The sequence below is a fragment of the Lactuca serriola genome, chromosome 6 (assembly GCF_051521515.1).
Source record: "Lactuca serriola cultivar US96UC23 chromosome 6, Lser_US96UC23_V15, whole genome shotgun sequence".
NCBI classification, from domain to species: domain Eukaryota; kingdom Viridiplantae; phylum Streptophyta; class Magnoliopsida; order Asterales; family Asteraceae; genus Lactuca; species Lactuca serriola.
The window spans coordinates 113,710,015-113,730,077 of record NC_136413.1 but is presented as its reverse complement, the minus strand read 5'-3'; the positions used below and the strand labels follow the sequence as shown (position 1 = coordinate 113,730,077).

General features: G+C 34.0%; 1 protein-coding gene across 1 annotated transcript; it reads right to left on the bottom strand.

Moving 5' to 3' along the window:
* Positions 1-14,091: 14,091 nt before the first annotated feature.
* On the bottom strand, positions 14,092-18,184 carry LOC145056682 (IQ calmodulin-binding motif family protein). The gene is made up of 9 exons (XM_079004389.1): positions 17,657-18,184; positions 17,465-17,579; positions 17,273-17,338; positions 17,096-17,184; positions 15,831-15,918; positions 15,603-15,740; positions 15,401-15,493; positions 14,951-15,052; positions 14,092-14,671 (listed from the first exon to the last, which is right to left on the bottom strand). The coding sequence occupies exons 1-9, from the start codon at positions 17,959-17,961 to the stop codon at positions 14,201-14,203; spliced, it is 1,467 nt and encodes a 488-aa protein (XP_078860515.1). The 5' UTR covers positions 17,962-18,184; the 3' UTR covers positions 14,092-14,200.
* Between the last annotated feature and the right edge of the window lie 1,879 nt (positions 18,185-20,063).

Here is a 20,063-nt window from a genome sequence, read left to right as displayed (position 1 = left end):
ATATAAATTCCCTTGCTTTAGATTATTTTTATTAATAAGAAAATATACAATTCTAGAATATGAATAAAATGGTGATTTAATCATAAAATATTATATTATATCATGAAAAGCATTTATTTGATAATACATTGAATAGGCAAAAAGCAAAAGCTGACAAAAACTTAAAGGCTATAGGCTTCCCTCATTTACAACGAGCAAAGACTTTTTGTGTTCACAGTTTCAAAAGTTATAAAAGTAAAAGACGAGAATTCATAAACTAAAGATTGAAGTTGTTAAAAGATAAAAGATAGAAATCTACATACAAGGAGACCTTGGAAACGAGATGGGCAACAGACGTTTTCGGTCAGACATAGAGGCGACGAAGAGCTAGAGTTTTCGGCATTGTCCGGCGTCAATTTTAAAGCGGCGACCAAAGATAAGAGAGACGTGGTTAGGGATTTTTAGATTTTACTCTTTAGGTTTCTTTGATCTACTTTTTATGGGTTTATAAAAGTCTTAATTGATTACTGGGCTTTTATCTATTAGAATTTAGAAGAGTTTATTTATTTATTTTTTTGATATTTTTATAGACTCCCGATTTCTCAAAGATCAATTAAATTTTGATATCAAATGTTTTAGAACCTTAGTAACTTACCTTTTTTTTCTCAATTTTGAAATTGTGTCGATACATTCTTTTTTGGATAGCATAATCCACATCCCATTTCAAACACATCATCAAAAACCAAAGTACCAAACTTGTCAAGATTTTTAGGAAGTTATTGGGCAAAAAAACAGGGGGGGATGGCCTCTCCTGTCCCCTTAAAGGATTCGCTCCTGTTTTGGACCCCGATTTAGCAAGAAAGACCAAGATACGGCTCGTGGCACAATGGCAAGACTATGGTTGGCACATAGCACCTCCTATTGTATGTTTGATATGTATGACTCGCATGATATGTATGGTATGTGGTATTTGGGGAGCTCACTAAGCTTTGTGCTTATAGTTTGTGGTTTATGGTTTCAGGTACTTCCGGTTCGAAAGGGAAGGGCCCGGCTTGATCGCAACGCTTACATCAGTGTTTTTCGCAATTCGTGATTTTGGGACTGAACTCTAATAATTGTTTTATTTTGGAATACTTCTAAATGTTTGAATAAAGGATAATGAATGTTTGGACATATGTTAAAAATGAAAATTTTACCCTATAATTTTCGAGACGTTACAGAATGGACCATCAATTGGATGGTACTAGCTCTTTCTAACATCATAATAAAACAAATACTATTCAAACAAATAGTACTTTTGATCTTTGAGAGTCCTTTGTGCCTTAAATAGATGGGTCTAGCCCTAGTTCTCCTGACATGGCTGAGGAAAGTAGTCAAGAATTTTTTTGCATCTAGATTCTTCTTCAATAAGTCATGCTCGTTCTAAAAGAGAGTCTCGTCTTCCTAATAGATTTGATGATTATGTTGTTCAAGGTAAATATAAATATCGAATAGACAAAATTGTTAACTATTCTCAATTATCTAACAAAAATAAGTGTTTTGTAACTAATCTTAATGAAACCATTGAACCTCAGTCTTACTTTCAGGCTTCTCTTAATCCTGAATGAGCTAAAGTCATGAATCGATGGGAGCCTTTTATAGAAATAGAACTTGGGATGTAACTGAGTTACCTAAAAATAGAAAACCAATTGGATATTGTTGGATTTACTAAATTGTAAAGCAATAGGTTAAGTAGATAGTTATAAAGCTTGCTTGGTTGCCAAATGTTACAGTCAAATGGAAGGTGTTGACTATGAGGAAACATTTTCTCATGTAGCTAAAATTGTTACCATTAGGATTATAATTACTATTGTTGTTAATTGAAATTGGAATTTACATCAGTTTGACATTAATAATGTTTTTCTGTTTGGTGATCTTGAGGAGGATGTCTATATAGCATTACCTCAAGGGTATCATAGTAAGGGTGATACTAGGGTTTGTAAACTTTTGAAGTCCTTATATGGTTTAAAGAAATCTACACACAAGTGGAATGAATATTTTATATACCTCTTTGTTTAGTTTTGGTTTCGCTAAAAGTATTAATGATGTTCCATGTTTGTAAAGTCTATAGGAATTTTTCTTGTTGTTTTGTTAGTTTTTGTGGGTGATATAATCCTAGTAGGAGATTGTAACACTAGCCAAAATATGTCAATAACAATCACATGTGATTATGCTAATCATGTAATGTGATAAATTTACTATGTATTTCATGATAAATTCTAATACAAATATGAACTTTCTTTATGATACAACTAAAAGTATACGTCCATACGATTCCAAAAATATAGAGAACGTCTGAATCTAACTTCGCATGAAGAAGTTATGATAAACCGAACACTATAAATCTCTATAATAAGAGGAATTTAAAATAGACTTCGAATTAGCTATTTAAGTCTAAAAGAGAGTTGTAGTACTCTTAAATACCTACGTGTTCATATAAAGAACGTCAAAAACTGGATATGTTATATGTTGTTATTGTTAGTTTTATGCTAAGATAAAACTTGGTATTGTTATTGATAGTTTTATGTCAAGATAAAACTAGAAACGTTATATGTTGTTATTATTGGTTTTAGGTCAACATAAAACCTGGTTTTACTTCAAGATATAGCTGTTATACTGCTTAAATATTATGAAGTTAGAAGAAATGTTTAAAAGCATAGTCTAGTAACTTAGGGTTTTAGACATGAAGATGTTTTTGTTGTTAGAGCTATAGGAAGCCGTCAAAGTCTACATGAGTAATTGTATTCATCGATTAAGATTGGGGATCTTAGCGAAAATCCTCTGAATTGTAACCGTTAATCCTGTGTAAACGAGGAAGTCATGTATAATTAGTATACGGGTTGACCACCCCACTTGTGACTGTTAGCTACAGTCAACCAAAAGCAAGTGATGAATTATCCTTTTATTTGTTATTGTTCCGGCGTCGATGAAGCGTACGGTGTTGTTTCTCATGGTAAATCATGAGTGTGTTCTATCAGAGGTATTATGTCATAGCAGCGGTACAGGCTCATGGTAGCAAATTGTTAGAAACATTATACCTTGTCGTATACAAGTATTAATGTTAAGTATAAGTTTTCCCTTACTTATACCTTAGGATTAAGAAATGTTTAGGTATAACACTTAATTAATAAGTATACTATTATACCTAATATACATACTAAATGTTGGAGAGTCAAAATGATACTTTCAAAACTATACTTTTGAATGTGTGAAAATGTATTATTTTATGGATTCAAAACCTGTGGACTCACCAACTTTATGTTGACGTATTTTTAAAATGCATGTGTTTTCAGGAACTTGAAAAGCTGTTATGTATTCGAACAGGAGAAGTTTTACTATTATCTTTCTGTTTATTTAGAAGTATGCCATAGTCGGATATTATGTAATAAATACTAGGAAAACAATAATGTAACTTTCAATCATCAATAAAGGTATGTATTTTCTTTAGGATTTTTCAATGTATGTTATATAAATGTGATACGAAAAATGACGTTACACTACCCGGTGTTTCCGCCGACGGCCGAGGTGTGACAGATTAGTATCAAAGCTATTAACTATAGTGAACTGGTACTTTCTTAGGAAAGCACGTCTATAGTATTAGGACTTACTCTATTAGGTTTAGGTATATCTCTTAGACTATAAATTAAAAGTATTATTAATTATTCTACTGAAGGACTACTTACGGGAGCGGTGACAAGGATAGACATGTCGATTTGGGTTGCTGGATTTTAGAATGGCTATATACTAAAATGAACCTACCCTTTCGACAGTCCTAACTGGTCGGAGCCTTATCAGATAGACCTAAGGTAACAAAAAATAGTAAAAGCGTGAATACAATAAATAAGAATATAGAGTCATATATAAAGACTCAGACCTGCGATGAGAATACACCTTAATACCCGGAATGTTTTTGATCTCAAGGATTTAGATCAAATATTCCAACTAAAGTTTATATGTGCATAGATCCTATCACAACTAGGTGTAGGTGCGCAACTACATTTTATTATGATCAGATCATATGAACTATTTAATTTTGGAGAAATATTTGATAGACTAAACTCTTGGAGATCCAAAATGTATAGGAATCCGACATGGCACATTCACGAGAATGGATAATCATCGAGGATACGGATAAAGAAGAGGAAGTTGCATTCCCTATGATGGTAGGCGATCCTTACTACCCTGTAACTCCAACCACCTTTCATCCAATACCTTCTGACGATGGAGCACCTTTACCCTCCAACGAATGGGAAGAGAGTGAACCAATGGAAGAAAGTGAAACCATGGAGGAGACAGAGTCGGTGGCATCATCTCTACCACCACTGAACACTCTTTACCGTAAAGTTCCAGGAGGAGTAAAAATGAAACGCACTGCATGTAAATCTATACCGATATGGAAAAATATTAAGAAGAGTCAGAAGGCAACATCTTTAGGAAGTCACAGAGTTCAAGATGAACCTGCACGAATCGCACAAACAGTTGATAGATGGGTGGCGGAAGAAAAAGCTGCCAAGATGTATGAGACTGGTCAGTCATCTCGACCACATCTCCCACATTCTTATGAAGATAACACTTTATCTTAATTGTTTGAGAAAAGTGTGAAAATTGAAGATAAGATGGAAATTGTCGAAGGGAAGGCTACTCATCTCTCTAGAAGAGTGCGAAGGCTAGAAGGACAAAGGACACGAGATCAGGAATCGGTGATGGATGCCCATCATTGTATAAATTTTGCTTATAATGACATGATTACTCATGATGCCAGGATTGCAGAGTTAGAGCTCTACAATCAAACCTCAAGAAATGAAGAACACATAGGAAGTCTTGAGCAGAGAACTCAAGAACTTGAAGAGTAAGTGGTTAATGTCACTGACGTGCTGGGTCATCACTTAGGTTTCTGGTAGATAAGCTACAACTAGTGGTTATGTAAATAGAGAAAATCAGACTAGTTAAGGCGAAAGAGGAAAGTTTATAGCAAGGATGTAGAAAACCTTGCAAATTTTGCAATGTTTATAGAAACTTTTCTCTTATAAACCTAAATAAACTGATGTAACCACTGGTAATAATATGAAGCATACGTTACAGTAATCATTATGTTGTCTATTATGTTTTACGTTGTGAATAATAACTAGAGTATTTAGTACTCGTGTATTAAATGATTAACAAAACTCATAAAAATTCTTATTATTTATAATAGAAACTAAAACAAAATGCCTAGAAGGAGTAATCGGCTAAACCCTAACCGACCATCAGCACCACAACAACAACAACCACAACCACAACCAGAAATAAACCCCTCAATAAGTACAGTACAACTTGAAGAAATCATAGCTCAAAGAATTGTTGCGGATCTATCTAATGTCACAAGAGATGGACTTAGAAATGAAGGCCATGTAGGGACCGCTAGAACATGTACCTACAAAGATTTTATGAATTGCAAGCCAAAAATCTTTCATGGAAATGAAGGGTAGTGAATTTGACAAGGTGGATAGAAAAGACAGAATCCGTCTTTCAAATAAGCTTTTGTCCAGATGATTGTAAAGTACGATTTGCAGCATGTACTTTCGTTGACGCAGCACTTACATGGTGGAATAGCCATTTGAATACAAAGGGAATTGATACTACAAATTCCATGAGATGGGAGGAGCTAAAAATGATGCTAGTAAAGGGAGGAGATACATAAACTGGAACAAGAACTATGGACCCTAACCATGAAGGGTTCAGAGATAAAAGCTTATACCGCTAGATTTAATGATGTTGCTGTAATGTGTCCAGCACTTGTAACCCCTAAATATAAAAAGATTGAGCGATATATCTGGGGTTTAGCATCGCAAATCAAAGGCATGGTGATCGCATCAAAGCCTACAACTTATGACAGCACCAAGAGGATAGCTCATCAGCTAACCCTCACAGAGATCCAAGGAACAGAAGTGGTCTCAAAGGCTGAGTCTCCCAAATCTAGTACAAACAAGCGCAAGTTTAATAGGAAGAATCCCAAACAATCATCTGAGAAAAGACAAGAAGTGGAAACCAACTACGCAGCCACAACAGCAGTACCTACTCAACCAAAATCTTCATGGTGCAATCAGTGCAACCGTCATCATCCAGGTGACTGTTTTGTCTGCATGAAGTGCAAGAAAAAGGGGCATACTGCTAGTTACTGCAGGAGCACAACACCTGCAACAGTCGATCAACAAACCAATAATGGGACAGGCCGTGGTGAAGGAAGAAAATGTTACGAGTGTGGGGAGTTTGGACATGTCAAGAAAGAATGTCCAAAGTTAAGGAGTCAAGGAGGCATAGGACGTGGCAGGACGTTTGTGATTGGAAGTAGAGAGGCTCTCCAGGACCCTTCGGTCGTATCTGGTACGTTTCTTATAGATAATTTATATGCTTCTATACTCTTTGACTCTGGAGCAGATCGAAGTTTTATAACTCCGACATTTAGAAAATTGTTAAGTCATAAGTCTAGCATATTAAAAGAAATCTATGAAGTAGAAATCGCTAACGGTCAAACTGAGAAAACACATGAAATCCTAGAAAACTGTCTGTTAACTCTTAATAACTACCTTTTTCACGTCAACCTCTGCCAATGCCTATCGGTAGTTTTGATGTTATAATTGGCATGGATTGGTTATCTTCACACCGCGCCGAAATTCTATGTCATGAGAAAGCCATACGACTACCCTTACCAAACGGCGAAACTCTGATTATCTATGGCGATAAATCTAGGAAGAACCTCAAAGTCATCTCTTGTACTAAGACCCAGAAATATCTACATAAGAAATGTAGCGCATTCTTAGCTCACATTGTAGATAGGAAGAGAAAGACAAAAGAAATCAAAGACATACCTCAAGTATGTGATTTCCTTGACGTGTTTCCTAAAGATCTACCTGGAATACCTCCCGTCCGACAAGTTGAGTTTTGAATCGACTTAATTCCAGGAGCAACACCAGTAGCAAAATCTCCTTATCGGTTGGCTCCATCTGAAATGCAAGAATTGTCTAGCCAACTACAAGAACTTCTTGACAAAGGCTTTATCCGACCAAGTTTTTCACCTTGGGGAGCACCAATCTTGTTTGTCAAGAAGGACGAATCCTTTCGAATGTGTATTGATTATCGGGAGTTGAACAAGCTAACGATCAAGAATCGTTATCCGCTTCCAAGAATTGATGATTTATTCGATCAACTGCAAGGATCTAGCTACTACTCAAAGATAGATCTTAGATCAGGATACCATCAACTCAGAGTACAAGAAGATGACATTCCAAAAACAGCATTTAGAACTCATTATGGTCATTATGAGTTCTTAGTTATGTCTTTTGGATTAACCAATGCCCCAGCAGTGTTTATGGATCTCATGAATCGTGTTTGAAAACCATACTTGGATAAATTCGTGATCGTATTTATCAATGATATATTGATATATTCACGAACCAAGGAAGAACATGGTCAAAACCTGCAAATAATCTTGGAACTACTAAGAAAAGAAAAGTTGTACGCTAAATTCTCCAAATGTGAGTTTTGGATTAGAGAAGTACAATTTTTAGGTCATGTAGTTAGCAACGAAGGGATTCATGTTGACCCATCTAAATTTGAAGCAATCAGGAATTGGGAAGCACCAAAGACGCTAACAGAGGTGTGTCAATTCCTAGGACTTGCTGGCTATTACCGAAGATTCATAGAGAATTTCTCCAAAATAGCCAATCCACTTACAACACTAACCCAGAAAAATACGAAGTTCAACTGGGAAGACAAACAAGAAGTTGATTTTCAGAAACTGAAGAAAATGTTGTGTAGTGCACCAATCCTAACCCTTCTAGATGGAACAGAAGATTTCGTCGTGTACTGTGACGCATCAAATCAAGGATTGGGATGTGTGTTGATGCAAAGAGGAAAAGTTATCGCCTATGCATCACGACAACTTAAGGTGCATGAGAATAATTACACTACCCATGATCTTGAATTGGGAGCTGTAGTTTTTGCACTAAAAATTTGGAGACATTACTTATACGGTACTAAGTGTACTATTTTTACCGACCACAAGAGTCTCCAACACATCTTCGACCAAAAAGATCTTAATATGAGACAAAGAAGATGGGTTGAATTGTTGAATGATTACGAATGTGAGATTCGTTATCATCCTGAAAAGGCAAACGTGGTAGCAGATGCCTTGAGCTGGAAAGAATATATTAAACCTCGACGGGTACGAGCATTAACTATAACTATCCATTCTAACTTTACCGCACAAATTAGAAAAGCTCAGCTTGATGCTCTAAAAGAAGAAAACATCAAGAACGAAGCTTTGTGAGGAATGGAAAAGCAACTTATACGAAAAGATGATGGAATACAATACTTTATGAACCGAGTTTGGACGCATAGGTTTGGTAAAATCAAGGATTTGGTCTTAGAAGAAGCCCACAAGTCCAGATATTATGTGCATCTAGGTTCTGACAAAATGTACTTAGATCTAAAAGTACATTATTGGTGGCCAAACATGAAGCCAGAAATTGCTACTTATGTGAGCAGATGTTTGACTTGTTCTAGAGTGAAGGCAGAACATCAAAAGCCTTCAGGTTTACTTCAACAACCGGAAATACCTTAATGGAAATGGGAGCAGATATCAATGGACTTCATCACTAAGTTACCTAAAACTCCTAGTGGGTCCGAAAATATTTGGGTGATAGTCGATAGATTGACTAAGTCCGCCCATTTCTTACCAATTAAGGAGGACGACAAGATGGAGAAACTGAATAGAGTTTATCTTAAGGAAATTGTCAGATTGCATGGAGTTCCAAATTCTATTATTTCTGACCGTGATAGTGGATTCACTTCACGATTTTGGCAATCTCTACAAAAATCCTTAGGGACACGTCTAGATATGAGTACAGCTTACCATCCACAGACTGATGGTCAGAGTGAGAGAACCATTCAGACTTTAGAAGATATGCTCCGAGCCTATGTAATAGACTTGGGAAATGTGTGGGATACTCATTTACCGTTAATTGAGTTTTCCTACAACAATAGTCATCACACTAGCATCAAGGTTGCACCGTTTGAGGCTCTTTATGGACGAAAATGTCGTTCCCCAGTATGTTGGGAAGAAGTTGGAGATACGCAGATGGCTAGAGAACATACAGGATATACCTTACGTACTGGATCAGAAATAATCCACGAGACAACTGAAAAGATCGTGCAAATTAAGGATCGATTAAAGGCTGCACGTGATCGTCAAAAGAGCTATGCTGACGTACGACGTAAGCCTTTAGAATTCCAAGTTGGAGATAAAGTAATGGTGAAAGTCTCTCCTTGGAAAGGTGTAATTCGATTCGGGAAGCGAGGCAAACTAAACCCACGATATATAGGACCTTTTGAAATTCTGGCAAGAATTGGTTCTGTCGCATACCAACTCAAGTTGCCTCAAGAGCTAAGTAATGTACACGATGTTTTTCACGTATCAAATCTCAAAATATGTCTATCCAATGACACTCTTGTTGTACCTCTCGACGAGATACAAATCAATACCAAACTCAACTTCGTAGAAGAACCTGTCGAGATCATGGATCGAGAAGTCAAACGATTAAAGCAAAGTCGTATTCCCATAGTGAAAGTTCGATGGAACTCTTTACGAGGACCTGAATTTACTTGGGAACGTGAAGATCAGATGAAAGCAAAATACCCCCACCTATTTTACAAAACCTTATCCACAAGATAAATTTCGGGACGAAATTGTTCTAACGAGGGGAGAATGTAACACTAGCCAAAATAAGTCAATAACAATCACATGTGATTATGCTAATCATGTAATGTGATAAATGTACTATGTATTTCATGATAAATTCTAATACAAATATGAACTTTCTTTATGATACAACTCAAAGTATACGTCCATACGATTCCAAAAATATAGAGAACGTCTGAATCTGACTTCGCATGAAGAAGTTATGATAAACCGAACACTATAAATCTCTATAATAAGAGGAATTTAAAATAGACTTATAATTATCTATTTAAGTCTAAAAGAGAGTTGTAGTACTCTTAAATACCTACGCATGCATATAAAGAATGTCAAAAACGGAGTTTGTATGTGAAAGTTACGACCTTCCGAAGATTCAGCTGTCAAAAACCCTAATCTAACTGAGCTCACGACGTGAGCACATGACTCACGACGTGAGAAGTCATTTATCCATATCTCGGAATCTAGAAGGTGTGTGATGAGGTTGCGAGGGGATCAGATCCAAACTCACGACGTGAGCAAAGATATCTCACGACGTGAGGAGTCACAAGGCCACCTTCCGAAGCTAGGGACGCAAATGGCAAGACTACGGGATGATCATGCAAGACTCACGACGTGAGCCTTATGAAACTCACGACGTGAGTTTCTAAAATCCTTACTATAAATAGCAGGTCCGACTTCAGCCATTCTTACACCTAAACTTCTTCTCTTTCTCTCCTTTGCTGAGGCCATTTTGCATCCCGAGCCCCGACGATCTCGCACGCTGATCGTTTTGCTTAGATTACATAAAATCACGCTACTAGGGTGAGTTTCACGGCCCCACTTTCTAATATTTCGGGGGGAAACGCATGCTAGATATTATATATATGTTATTATTATGTCTATATGATAGTATATAGTTATGATAACCGGGATATGATTGTTCTAAATATAACATTTTGAATACATACAACCATTATCAACTTATCAGTATGTTAATTTACTAATGTAGATCTTGAGTTATACTTAGGATTCTATATATATGTTGTGTGCGATATAATACCGAAGTTATATTCGAAAGTTCTAAATGTTAAATTATAAAGTATGTTGTTATTAATAGTTTTATGTCAAGATAAAACCGGATATGTTATATTTTGTTATTATTAGTTTTATGTCAAGATAAAACTGGATATGTTATACGTTGTTATTGTTAGTTTTATGTCAAGATAAAACTGGATATGTTATATGTTGTTATTGTTAGTTTTATGCTAAGATAAAACTTGGTATTGTTATTGATAGTTTTATGTCGAGATAAAACTAGAAACGTTATATGTTGTTATTATTGGTTTTAGGTCAATATAAAACCTGGTTTTACTTCAAGATATAGCTGTTATACTGCTTAAATATTATGAAGTTAGAAGAAATGTTTAAAAGCATAGTCTAGTAACTTAGGGTTTTACACATGAAGATGCTTTTGTTGTTAGAGCTATAGGAAGCCGTCAAAGTCTACATGAGTAATTGTATTCATCGATTAAGATTGGGGATCTTAGCGAAAATCCTCTGAATTGTAACCGTTAATCCTGTGTAAACGAGGAAGTCATGTATAATTAGTATACGGGTTGACCACCCCACTTGTGACTGTTAGCTACAGTCAACCAAAAGCAAGTGATGAATTATCCTTTTATTTGTTATTGTTCCGGCGTCGATGAAGCGTACGGTGTTGTTTCTCATGGTAAATCATGAGTGTGTTCTATCAGAGGTATTATGTCATAGCAGCGGTACAGGCTCATGGTAGCAAATTGTTAGAAACATTATACCTTGTCGTATACAAGTATTAATGTTAAGTATAAGTTTTCCCTTACTTATACCTTAGGATTAAGAAATGTTTAGGTATAACACTTAATTGATAAGTATACTATTATACCTAATATACATACTAAATGTTGGAGAGTCAAAATGATACTTTCAAAACTATACTTTTGAATGTGTGAAAATGTATTATTTTATGGAGTCAAAACATGTGGACTCACCAACTTTATGTTGACGTGTTTTTAAAATGCATATGTTTTTAGGAACTTGAAAAGTTGGTATGTATTCGAACAGGAGAATTTTTATTATTATCTTTCTGTTTATTAAGAAGTATGTCATAGTTGGATATTATGTAATAAATACTAGGAAAACAATAATGTAACTTTCAATCATCAATAAAGGTATGTATTTTCTTTAGTATTGTTCAATGTATGTTATATAACTGTGATACGAAAAATGACGTTACACTACCTGATGTTTCCGCCGACGGCCGGGGTGTGACAGAGATAATGAAACATAAAATGCTAAAGTTAAAGAATTTCTTAAATCTCAATTTTTGATTAAAGATTTAGGTAAATTGAAATATTTTTTAGGTATAGAAGTTAATGATGTTTGTCTTTCACAAATGAAATATTGTTTGGAATTATTACATGAATTTGAGATGCTTGGTTGCAAACTAGTTAATACTCTTCTTGAGGCTAATCTTATTGTTCGTGATCTTGATCAAAATAGTGACAAATTTCTTGAAAAAATTAATGAATTTTAGAAAGTGGTTGGGAAGTTAATTTATTTCACTATAACAAGGCCTGACATTTTTTATTTAGTTCAAATTTTGAGTCAGTTTATGCGCAAGCCTAAAATGTCACATTTGCGAATTGTTTTAAGGTTGTTAAGGTATTTTAAAGATAGTCTTAGAAAACGAGTATGTTATTTAAAACCTTATTCTCTTGTTTTAAAAGGATTTTATGATGCTAAGTGGGATACATGTCTCTTTTTTAGGAATATTGTGAGTGGTTATTTAGTTTATTTTAGTGATTCTCTTGTTTCATGGAGAAATGAAAATCAGTATGCTATTTCCAGGTCATCAATTGAATCTGAATATAGAGTTCTTGGTTCATTAACTTGTGAAATAATTTGGGTATTAAAATTTTTGTATGATTTAAGATTTAATCAAGTCGTTCCGGTAAAAGTTTCTTATGATAATGAATCTGCTATAAAACTACCTTAAATCCTATTTTTCATGATAAGACTAAGTATTTTGAAATTGATGTTCATTTTATTAGGGAAACGATTAAAAATTGTATTATTAAGCTTGTTAAAATTGGTTCGTTAATCAAATTATTGATGTTTTGACTAAATTTATCTTTTCAACATGAGAATCATTGTCAAAAAAATGTGTTTGGTTGATCCATTTTCTGTAAAATAGTGTTAACAAATGATTAGTTGGACCGAGGGTGTTGAAATAATGAAGTGTTATATTCCAAACTAACCATTTCGTATCTTTTCTATACTTTTGTATTTCTTTTCTAATTTGTATTGTAGGGTTGATATTGTGAAAGATGGAGGGTGCCGGTTGTATCTTATTTCGAATAAACATGCGGGTTGTGAGGTCATTGACAACCCAATGTATATAAATGTAGATGCACATGATTTAGGTCATTGTGACTTCATTTCATAGATACTTTTTACTTTCTCGCTCTCTCATTGTACTTTTTTCTTATAGATTATGGTTTACCCTTTTAGGGTTTCATGTTCATTGTTCATTACATCTTTGATATGTGAGTAAAATATTAAGAGTGTAGTTTAGGAAAACTTGTAGTGAGGATTTGAGTTGTAAAAAGGATATTTAAACGTTCTGTTGTTTTATTGTTATTGTTTTTCAAATCAAGCTGTTATGTTGGAAAATCGTGTTTACATTTTTCTCAGTTGGCTTTTTTTTTTGTTACTATGGAACTTGAAGGTCACTTTATAGATATTACAATGAGAGGTTCCCAATTGTTGTTTTAAAATATGCTCGAACCCGCATCCAAAAAGATGTTGCTCATTGTTGATTTCCGGTTACTAAGTCTTTTAAAAAGTTGACCTAAGCCTTGGCCAGACACAACTTCTTTGTTAGCGCTCCATTGTCTTGCTTTCTTCTTCGAAGTAAGCATCGCTCCATTGTCTTGCTTTCTTCTTCGAAGTAAGCATCGCACGTGGAGGGTGTGCATCCAGCGACTCATTCTATAATTCTTCGTCTTGTATGTCAGGTTGGGTTTCATCACTGTCATCAGAATTTTGAGGTTAAGATCGGATATATTCATTTTTGTGTTTTCAACACAAATTGTGAAGGACTTTGCATTGACTGTGTATCATCATATTGTGTCAATATTTGCCATAGTAGGAAATCGTTGCATAATTGTTATATACACATTTGCAAGAACATTAGTTTAAATAGCGATTGTGTTTGATACTGAAATTGTATTGCCGAAAACATTGAGTTAAATGGTGCTTGGAATGGATCAGATTGTGGTGGCTTTGTGAACTTGTAGCCTTCTCCTTACCACATGATGGAAACAAAACATAACATTTTATTTTATAATTATAATAATCCAAACTTGATACAAACTAATTCACATTTTACACCCAATTAAAGTAACCTGGATGTGATTATCATTTATGCTAATTACCACTATTTTTAGGTGATGGAAAAACCATTCGGCCGTTCCCCCTTGGAGTTGGAGAGAGATTAGTGAACTCCAAAGCCTGCATCCTCAGTTCAATAGGGTAGTCCGCAATGCAGCCGATCCTTGGTCCAGCCCCCGTTGACCATTTCAGAGAAAGCTGGTTTCCTAACTGGTAGGAACATGCCACTTTCTTTGAATTAATCCTTTCTAGTATCGCTTTCTTTGGCACATCGGCTTTTGGACTATTAAGACCCCCAGACAGACTCCTTTTATAACAACCATTATTCTTCTTCTCCACCACTTCACCAACCGGAACCGGAAACAATGATTCCAATTCCGGTTCACGATGGGTTTCCGATTCCGGGGTATCGGAAGAAACTGGAATATTCCCGAGTTCAATTTCAGATCCATTTTGACTCATTTTCTTGTTTTCATAGTTCTCGTAATCTTCATTTGCCTTTTTTATCTAATCACACAAAAGTAACGACTTATATAAAATATTCACTTTATCCCCTCACAAATTGAAAAATATCAACATCAACAATAATGTGAGAAATTATTAATTACTTTTATAAGGCCCCACACTCCCAAACCTATAACCAATTATTTTTCACATGAATGGAATATGACGCATGTAATAAAAAGGAATATGACGTGAGCATTTTGTAATGGATCAAGCGGATAACTAATTAATTTTTCACATAAATGAAATAAAATAATAAAATTGGAGAAAAAATTTACGTACTTCAACTTTATCGAGGTCGACACCATTTTCCTTGAGAAAAGATAAGAACGACTTGAGGCTTTCATCAGTTGGACGATAGTGTCCACTATACGGAGAGATAGTCTAAAAAACAACATAAAAACAAAACACAAAATGTTAAATGAAGATTATTTAAGAACTAAATAATAATATATTAGGTGATGACCATTGACCAAGGTCACAACTCACAAGTCATCAACAAATATATTTTAATATTTTGACGATAGCATAGTCATCAAAAGTTGCACATGTCTATTCGTTTATAAAAGTAACAAGTGACATAATACCTTTATATTTTTCTTTTTTGCATCTAGTATCATCTACTGTATAAATAAATATTTTTTGTAAATTGGAAATATAACTGAGAGCAAATTTATCTATATTAAACAAAAAAGTAAAATTCATATATTACGCAGTGGATTTGTGTTATACCTTAAGTGTCCCGTTGTCTACATCAAGCCTTCCGGCAGCTAAAGTAGCTCCTCCGGCGAGAAAGCTAGAATGATGAAACTTTCCTTTCTTTTTCTATAAATTCCAATTATAATAATAAAAAAAATGTTTAATTATTTGCTAAATTCTCAAGAATGCGTTTGTTCATGTATAGATGTATTGTGTAACGTTTTTAAAATCTCACCTCGCCAGCGTAAAGTTTGTTAGAGGCACTAGTAACAAATATCCATTTTTCTCCATTTTTTGTATCGAGTAGGTGTCCAGTTAGAACGTGAACGATTTTGCCTTCAATGATGACATACTCATAATTCTCTCTTTCTTGCTGTTTATATGATCGTAAAATTATTAATAATAATCTTGTTTGTAATTTTTTTTTATAAAATTAAGTGAAAATAAATCATGAAAAACATACAGGTCCAAGATACTTGATGCACTGCTCACGAAGCTTTGATCTTGGACATTCTTTTAAATCAACCACTCGTCCATCTCCAATATCCAACCTTCAAGAAAATACGAGTTTAATTTAAAACTGTTTTTACATATACGATTTAAATTAAATTTAAATTCTAATTTCTTTTGAAAAGAAAATGAAAGGCTATTATGAGACTGTATAAAGGTAGCAATTTCGTCCTATTTACCTAGAAAAATGATTGAGTCACCTTATATTTATATCCCAGTGATGAATCACATGGATAAAAACACTTTATTGAATGTGAAAGGATAGAAATGAGTCATTATATCAAATATTCGCTTCATTACAAACAAAAAAAAAAACTAAGTTATTATTTTATTGTTATAGTGGCATTTTAAAATGTTAATTTTAATATATATAATCAAAGAAAATTGACAAAAGGTCAATGACACCTGTTTTGACCCACAACTCATGCTACCTACGACATTGCATTCATCAGCAATTACAAATAAAATAATCATTTCCAATAAATATTTTCATTTACAAATATAAAAGAGAACGCCAGTTTCGACTCACTTACTAAAAAAGATTAATTTCGGTTATATTTTATGTCCTACAAATAAGACGAGTAAAATTAAAAAATAAAAAAAATAAAAAATAAATATATAAATCTTGAGAATCTAACATATCAAACGGGTTGTAATATTTAAATCATAACAACCTTGTAAATTAATTTATCCAAAGAATTATTCTTTCGAAAGAAAATGAACCACAAAAATTTATTATTTAATATTCCCATTTTGCCACCTCTAACTTTGCATTCATCATCAATTAACGTGATAGCAACCATTTCCAATAAAGATTTATTGCACAATTTTGATTTACACATTTTTCCTACTTATTTTTGGCCAAAAATCGATCATTATTGATCCCAAACTTTCAACTTTATCACGTGGGGCCAGCACATGAAGTCAAGAACACGATTGATCACACACTTCCACTTATTCATAAAAATTAAAAACACACTCTCCAAAACCCACTTTACATGAGTCCAACAAAAAGTTTAGAATATGAAATATGTGGAGTGGATCTTGTTCATATAATGGAGGACATAACGATTTTTCTTTATATCCCCCATAATCTATTTGATAGATGATAAATATCAGGAAAGTTAAAACAGTAACAATTAGAGTATAAGTATTTTGCAATCTGTAAAAAGGATGCAATAAAATTTCGTAGTAAAAATGTAAATCAGGTATACACACCAGTAGAAGAAAGGTTGGCCAGCATCAGCTTTGCACCACTCTTCATAATACAAGTGCAAGCTATGACCATATCGGTGTCTAGGATCAATCTGTAATTACTCGGAATATCAATTTGTGAAGACATAGTAAGAAATAAATAATCATCAGTTTTTGAAGGATTGGGTTGATTATACTTACAGCTTCAATCCAGTGTTGGAATGCTAATTTATGAGCTTTGGCATCTAATGACAAACCCTTACCCACCTGCCAAAAACAAAATTGGAGTTAATTACCAACAAAAAACAGCTACAACTATCAAAATCACAACCAAAATTTACCCCAAAAAGGGGGAAATGTAATTTTGTTTGGTATTGTGTTTGTTTGGTGTACCTTAGAAGCATTCAAAGAGATTCTGTTCCACCGGGAAGCTGCTGATTCTTGTTTTTGGAAATTGAAGAAGGAAATTGTGCTGTGATTTAATCTGGCGAAATCAAGGGCTTGCCACCTTCAAAATATATTACGTTAATCGAGTAATTAACCATGAAAAACGATGTTATATATAGTGATAAACAAGATCAGTACCAGAGTTCTTCAATAACGACTGCAGAATCTGCCATGAGGCGACGGGTGCGATAACCTCTGTAGACCTTTTGAAGCTTCATAGCGGCGTCGGAGTGATAGGTAGGGCTTTGACATTTAACATCCGCCGCCGGTGACGGAGGCTGAATGCTGGGGTTGAGAGTGGAAAACAAGGACGCTCCCATTTTGGAATTTTCGTGATCAAGTTTTAATGAACGGTGATGTTCGTCGGAGTATAGAGGATATGGTGGTTGTTTTGGGGTTCGATCGAAGGTTGTATGTGTATGGGGGCTGGTGTCGACCTCCATTTCAGAAATCTAGAACAATAATGGCAAAATATGTAGGGATTGAGGTTGATGGTAGTGGGGGTCCTTGCGAGGAGATTAGGAAGAAGGACGAAGTTGCAGTAATGGAGTCGTCTGGTGTGTTGAAATAACAGGAGGATGAACTGGTGAACCTACCAACAACTGTAGTTTCAGTAGATGATATTTATTGGTCGTACTAGCACGCGTATGTGCACCAATCTCATTTTTGGCAAAAATGAATTTTCAATATCTGTATTAATAAAAAAGTAGTGTTTTTGTCATGTGTCACCATATTAGACCTTTAATTAATGTGTTGTCACTTGTCAGTTCTCCATTTTAAATTTATTAGACCTCCTTATTAATGTGATGTTATTTGTCAATGTATTTATTATCTATTTTAAATTTAAATTTTAAAATTTATATTATTGTTTTCATTAATTCACAAATAAAAAATATCTAATATATATTAAAAATCAATTTTACATATTTATTTGAATCAACGATTATAATTTCATATAACTAATAAAAATATTTTTAAATTAATAATTTATTTAAAATAACTGATTAACATTTTGAGTTTTTTAGTATAAAAGTTTGATTAATTTTATAACCGTGGTTCTCACGGGTTATAAACTAGTATAATTATATTTATATGAACTCACTCCGAAAAAATCATATACACAGTGTTAGTTTTATGTTATATCTTGATTTTTTAAAAGGTATTTTTTTATATAAATAAATTATGCATAAATATCATTAATATTTTTTAAAATTTTGAAATTTAAATTAAAAAGGTTATTAAGAAATTTAAATTTGAAACAAAATTATAATTTTAAAATATTAATTTCATTTATATAATTTAATTTAAAATTTTTAAACTAAACACTCATATTACTTAATTTACATTAAATGTATAAACACGCAATATAAATATAAGGTCTAAACATAAATATTTTATTTAAAAGTGATAACTTTTTTTACATAATGATTAATAATATAATCTAATAATTAATTCTCTATAAGAAAATTATTCGCCAAAAAAGTTATTTATCGTCGTTGTTTTGCACGGGTACACATCTAGTATCATGTAATTTGTATTCATTGTACTAGTTCAACGGTATCTGGTGTTGCCCTCCCTCCTTAAGGTTGAAGGTTCAAGTCTCGTATTCACATAGGTGGATTTAAGAAGTAGTTTAGGAGTGACAAAACTACACAAATGGTCCCTATGGTTTGTTGAAAATTATCACTTTGGTCACAAAAAATGGTGGACTAGCACCACGGGTCCAAAGTTTTTATTTTAATGCAAGTTTGGTCCAATTTACTTTAAACTTTTTTGTAATGACGATTTTACCCTTGTTTTTTCCAGTTTTTTTATTTAAATATTTTTATGATTAAAAGAAAAACGATAAAAAAAAATATTTCTTTCTCTCTCTCTCTCTCTCTCTCTCTCTCTCTCTCTCGTTGGAAAACGTCACCATGATCGGAGATTCAGAACATCACAACCACTACGACCTGGAAAACGAGTTTAGAGAGGCGGCCATCTTCTTTAACAAACCCTAGCTCACCGCCCCCATCTTCCTTAGCAAACTGTAACACCCTGTTTCGAGTTGTTTCATAATTTAGGGTGTGGCCTGAAGATCAAGTATCATAAGGCTTTGGGCTTTGGGAAAGACAGGTTTAGACCCATTTAGATGTGGGTAATGTAGATTGTGTGATCCAAGAGTTCAGTTGTGCTTTGGAATCAAAGAGTAAAATGGGAAGTGGTGTTTCAAACTTCTTGTTGAATTAAGGATTCTAGTTCGATGCGTTTTTAAGTAAAAATTATTTAGATAGGGTTGTAGAGATCCTCAATACCTTTCCATGGATATAAGGATTATCGAAAACGGAGTTGGAATGAAGAAGTTATGACCATTTGAAGTTTTGAGTATTTTGGGCTAAGTTGCGTATGTGGTGTGTGCGTTGGGCGTAAGCCATTAAGTGAGTCGGGACAGAGGCATCGTACGTTGGGTGTTTGAGGGAGTACGTCGGGCATACGTGAGCAGATGCAAGCCCTAATTTTTAGGGTTTCACCCCTATTTAAACACATTATCACACCCTTGGACCTC

What these genes read in the sequence shown, in the direction of transcription:
- LOC145056682 (XM_079004389.1), bottom strand. Translation starts at nt 17,961, where the DNA reads ATGGAGGTCGACACCAGCCCCCATACACATACAACCTTCGATCGAACC. An exon ending in TAGACAACGGGACACTTAAG is followed by an intron (nt 15,053 to 15,400) that starts GTATAACACAAA and finishes GTTGTTTTTTAG; the next exon opens with ACTATCTCTCCGTATAGTGG. An exon ending in TCGACCTCGATAAAGTTGAA is followed by an intron (nt 14,672 to 14,950) that starts GTACGTAAATTT and finishes TTGTGTGATTAG; the next exon opens with ATAAAAAAGGCAAATGAAGA.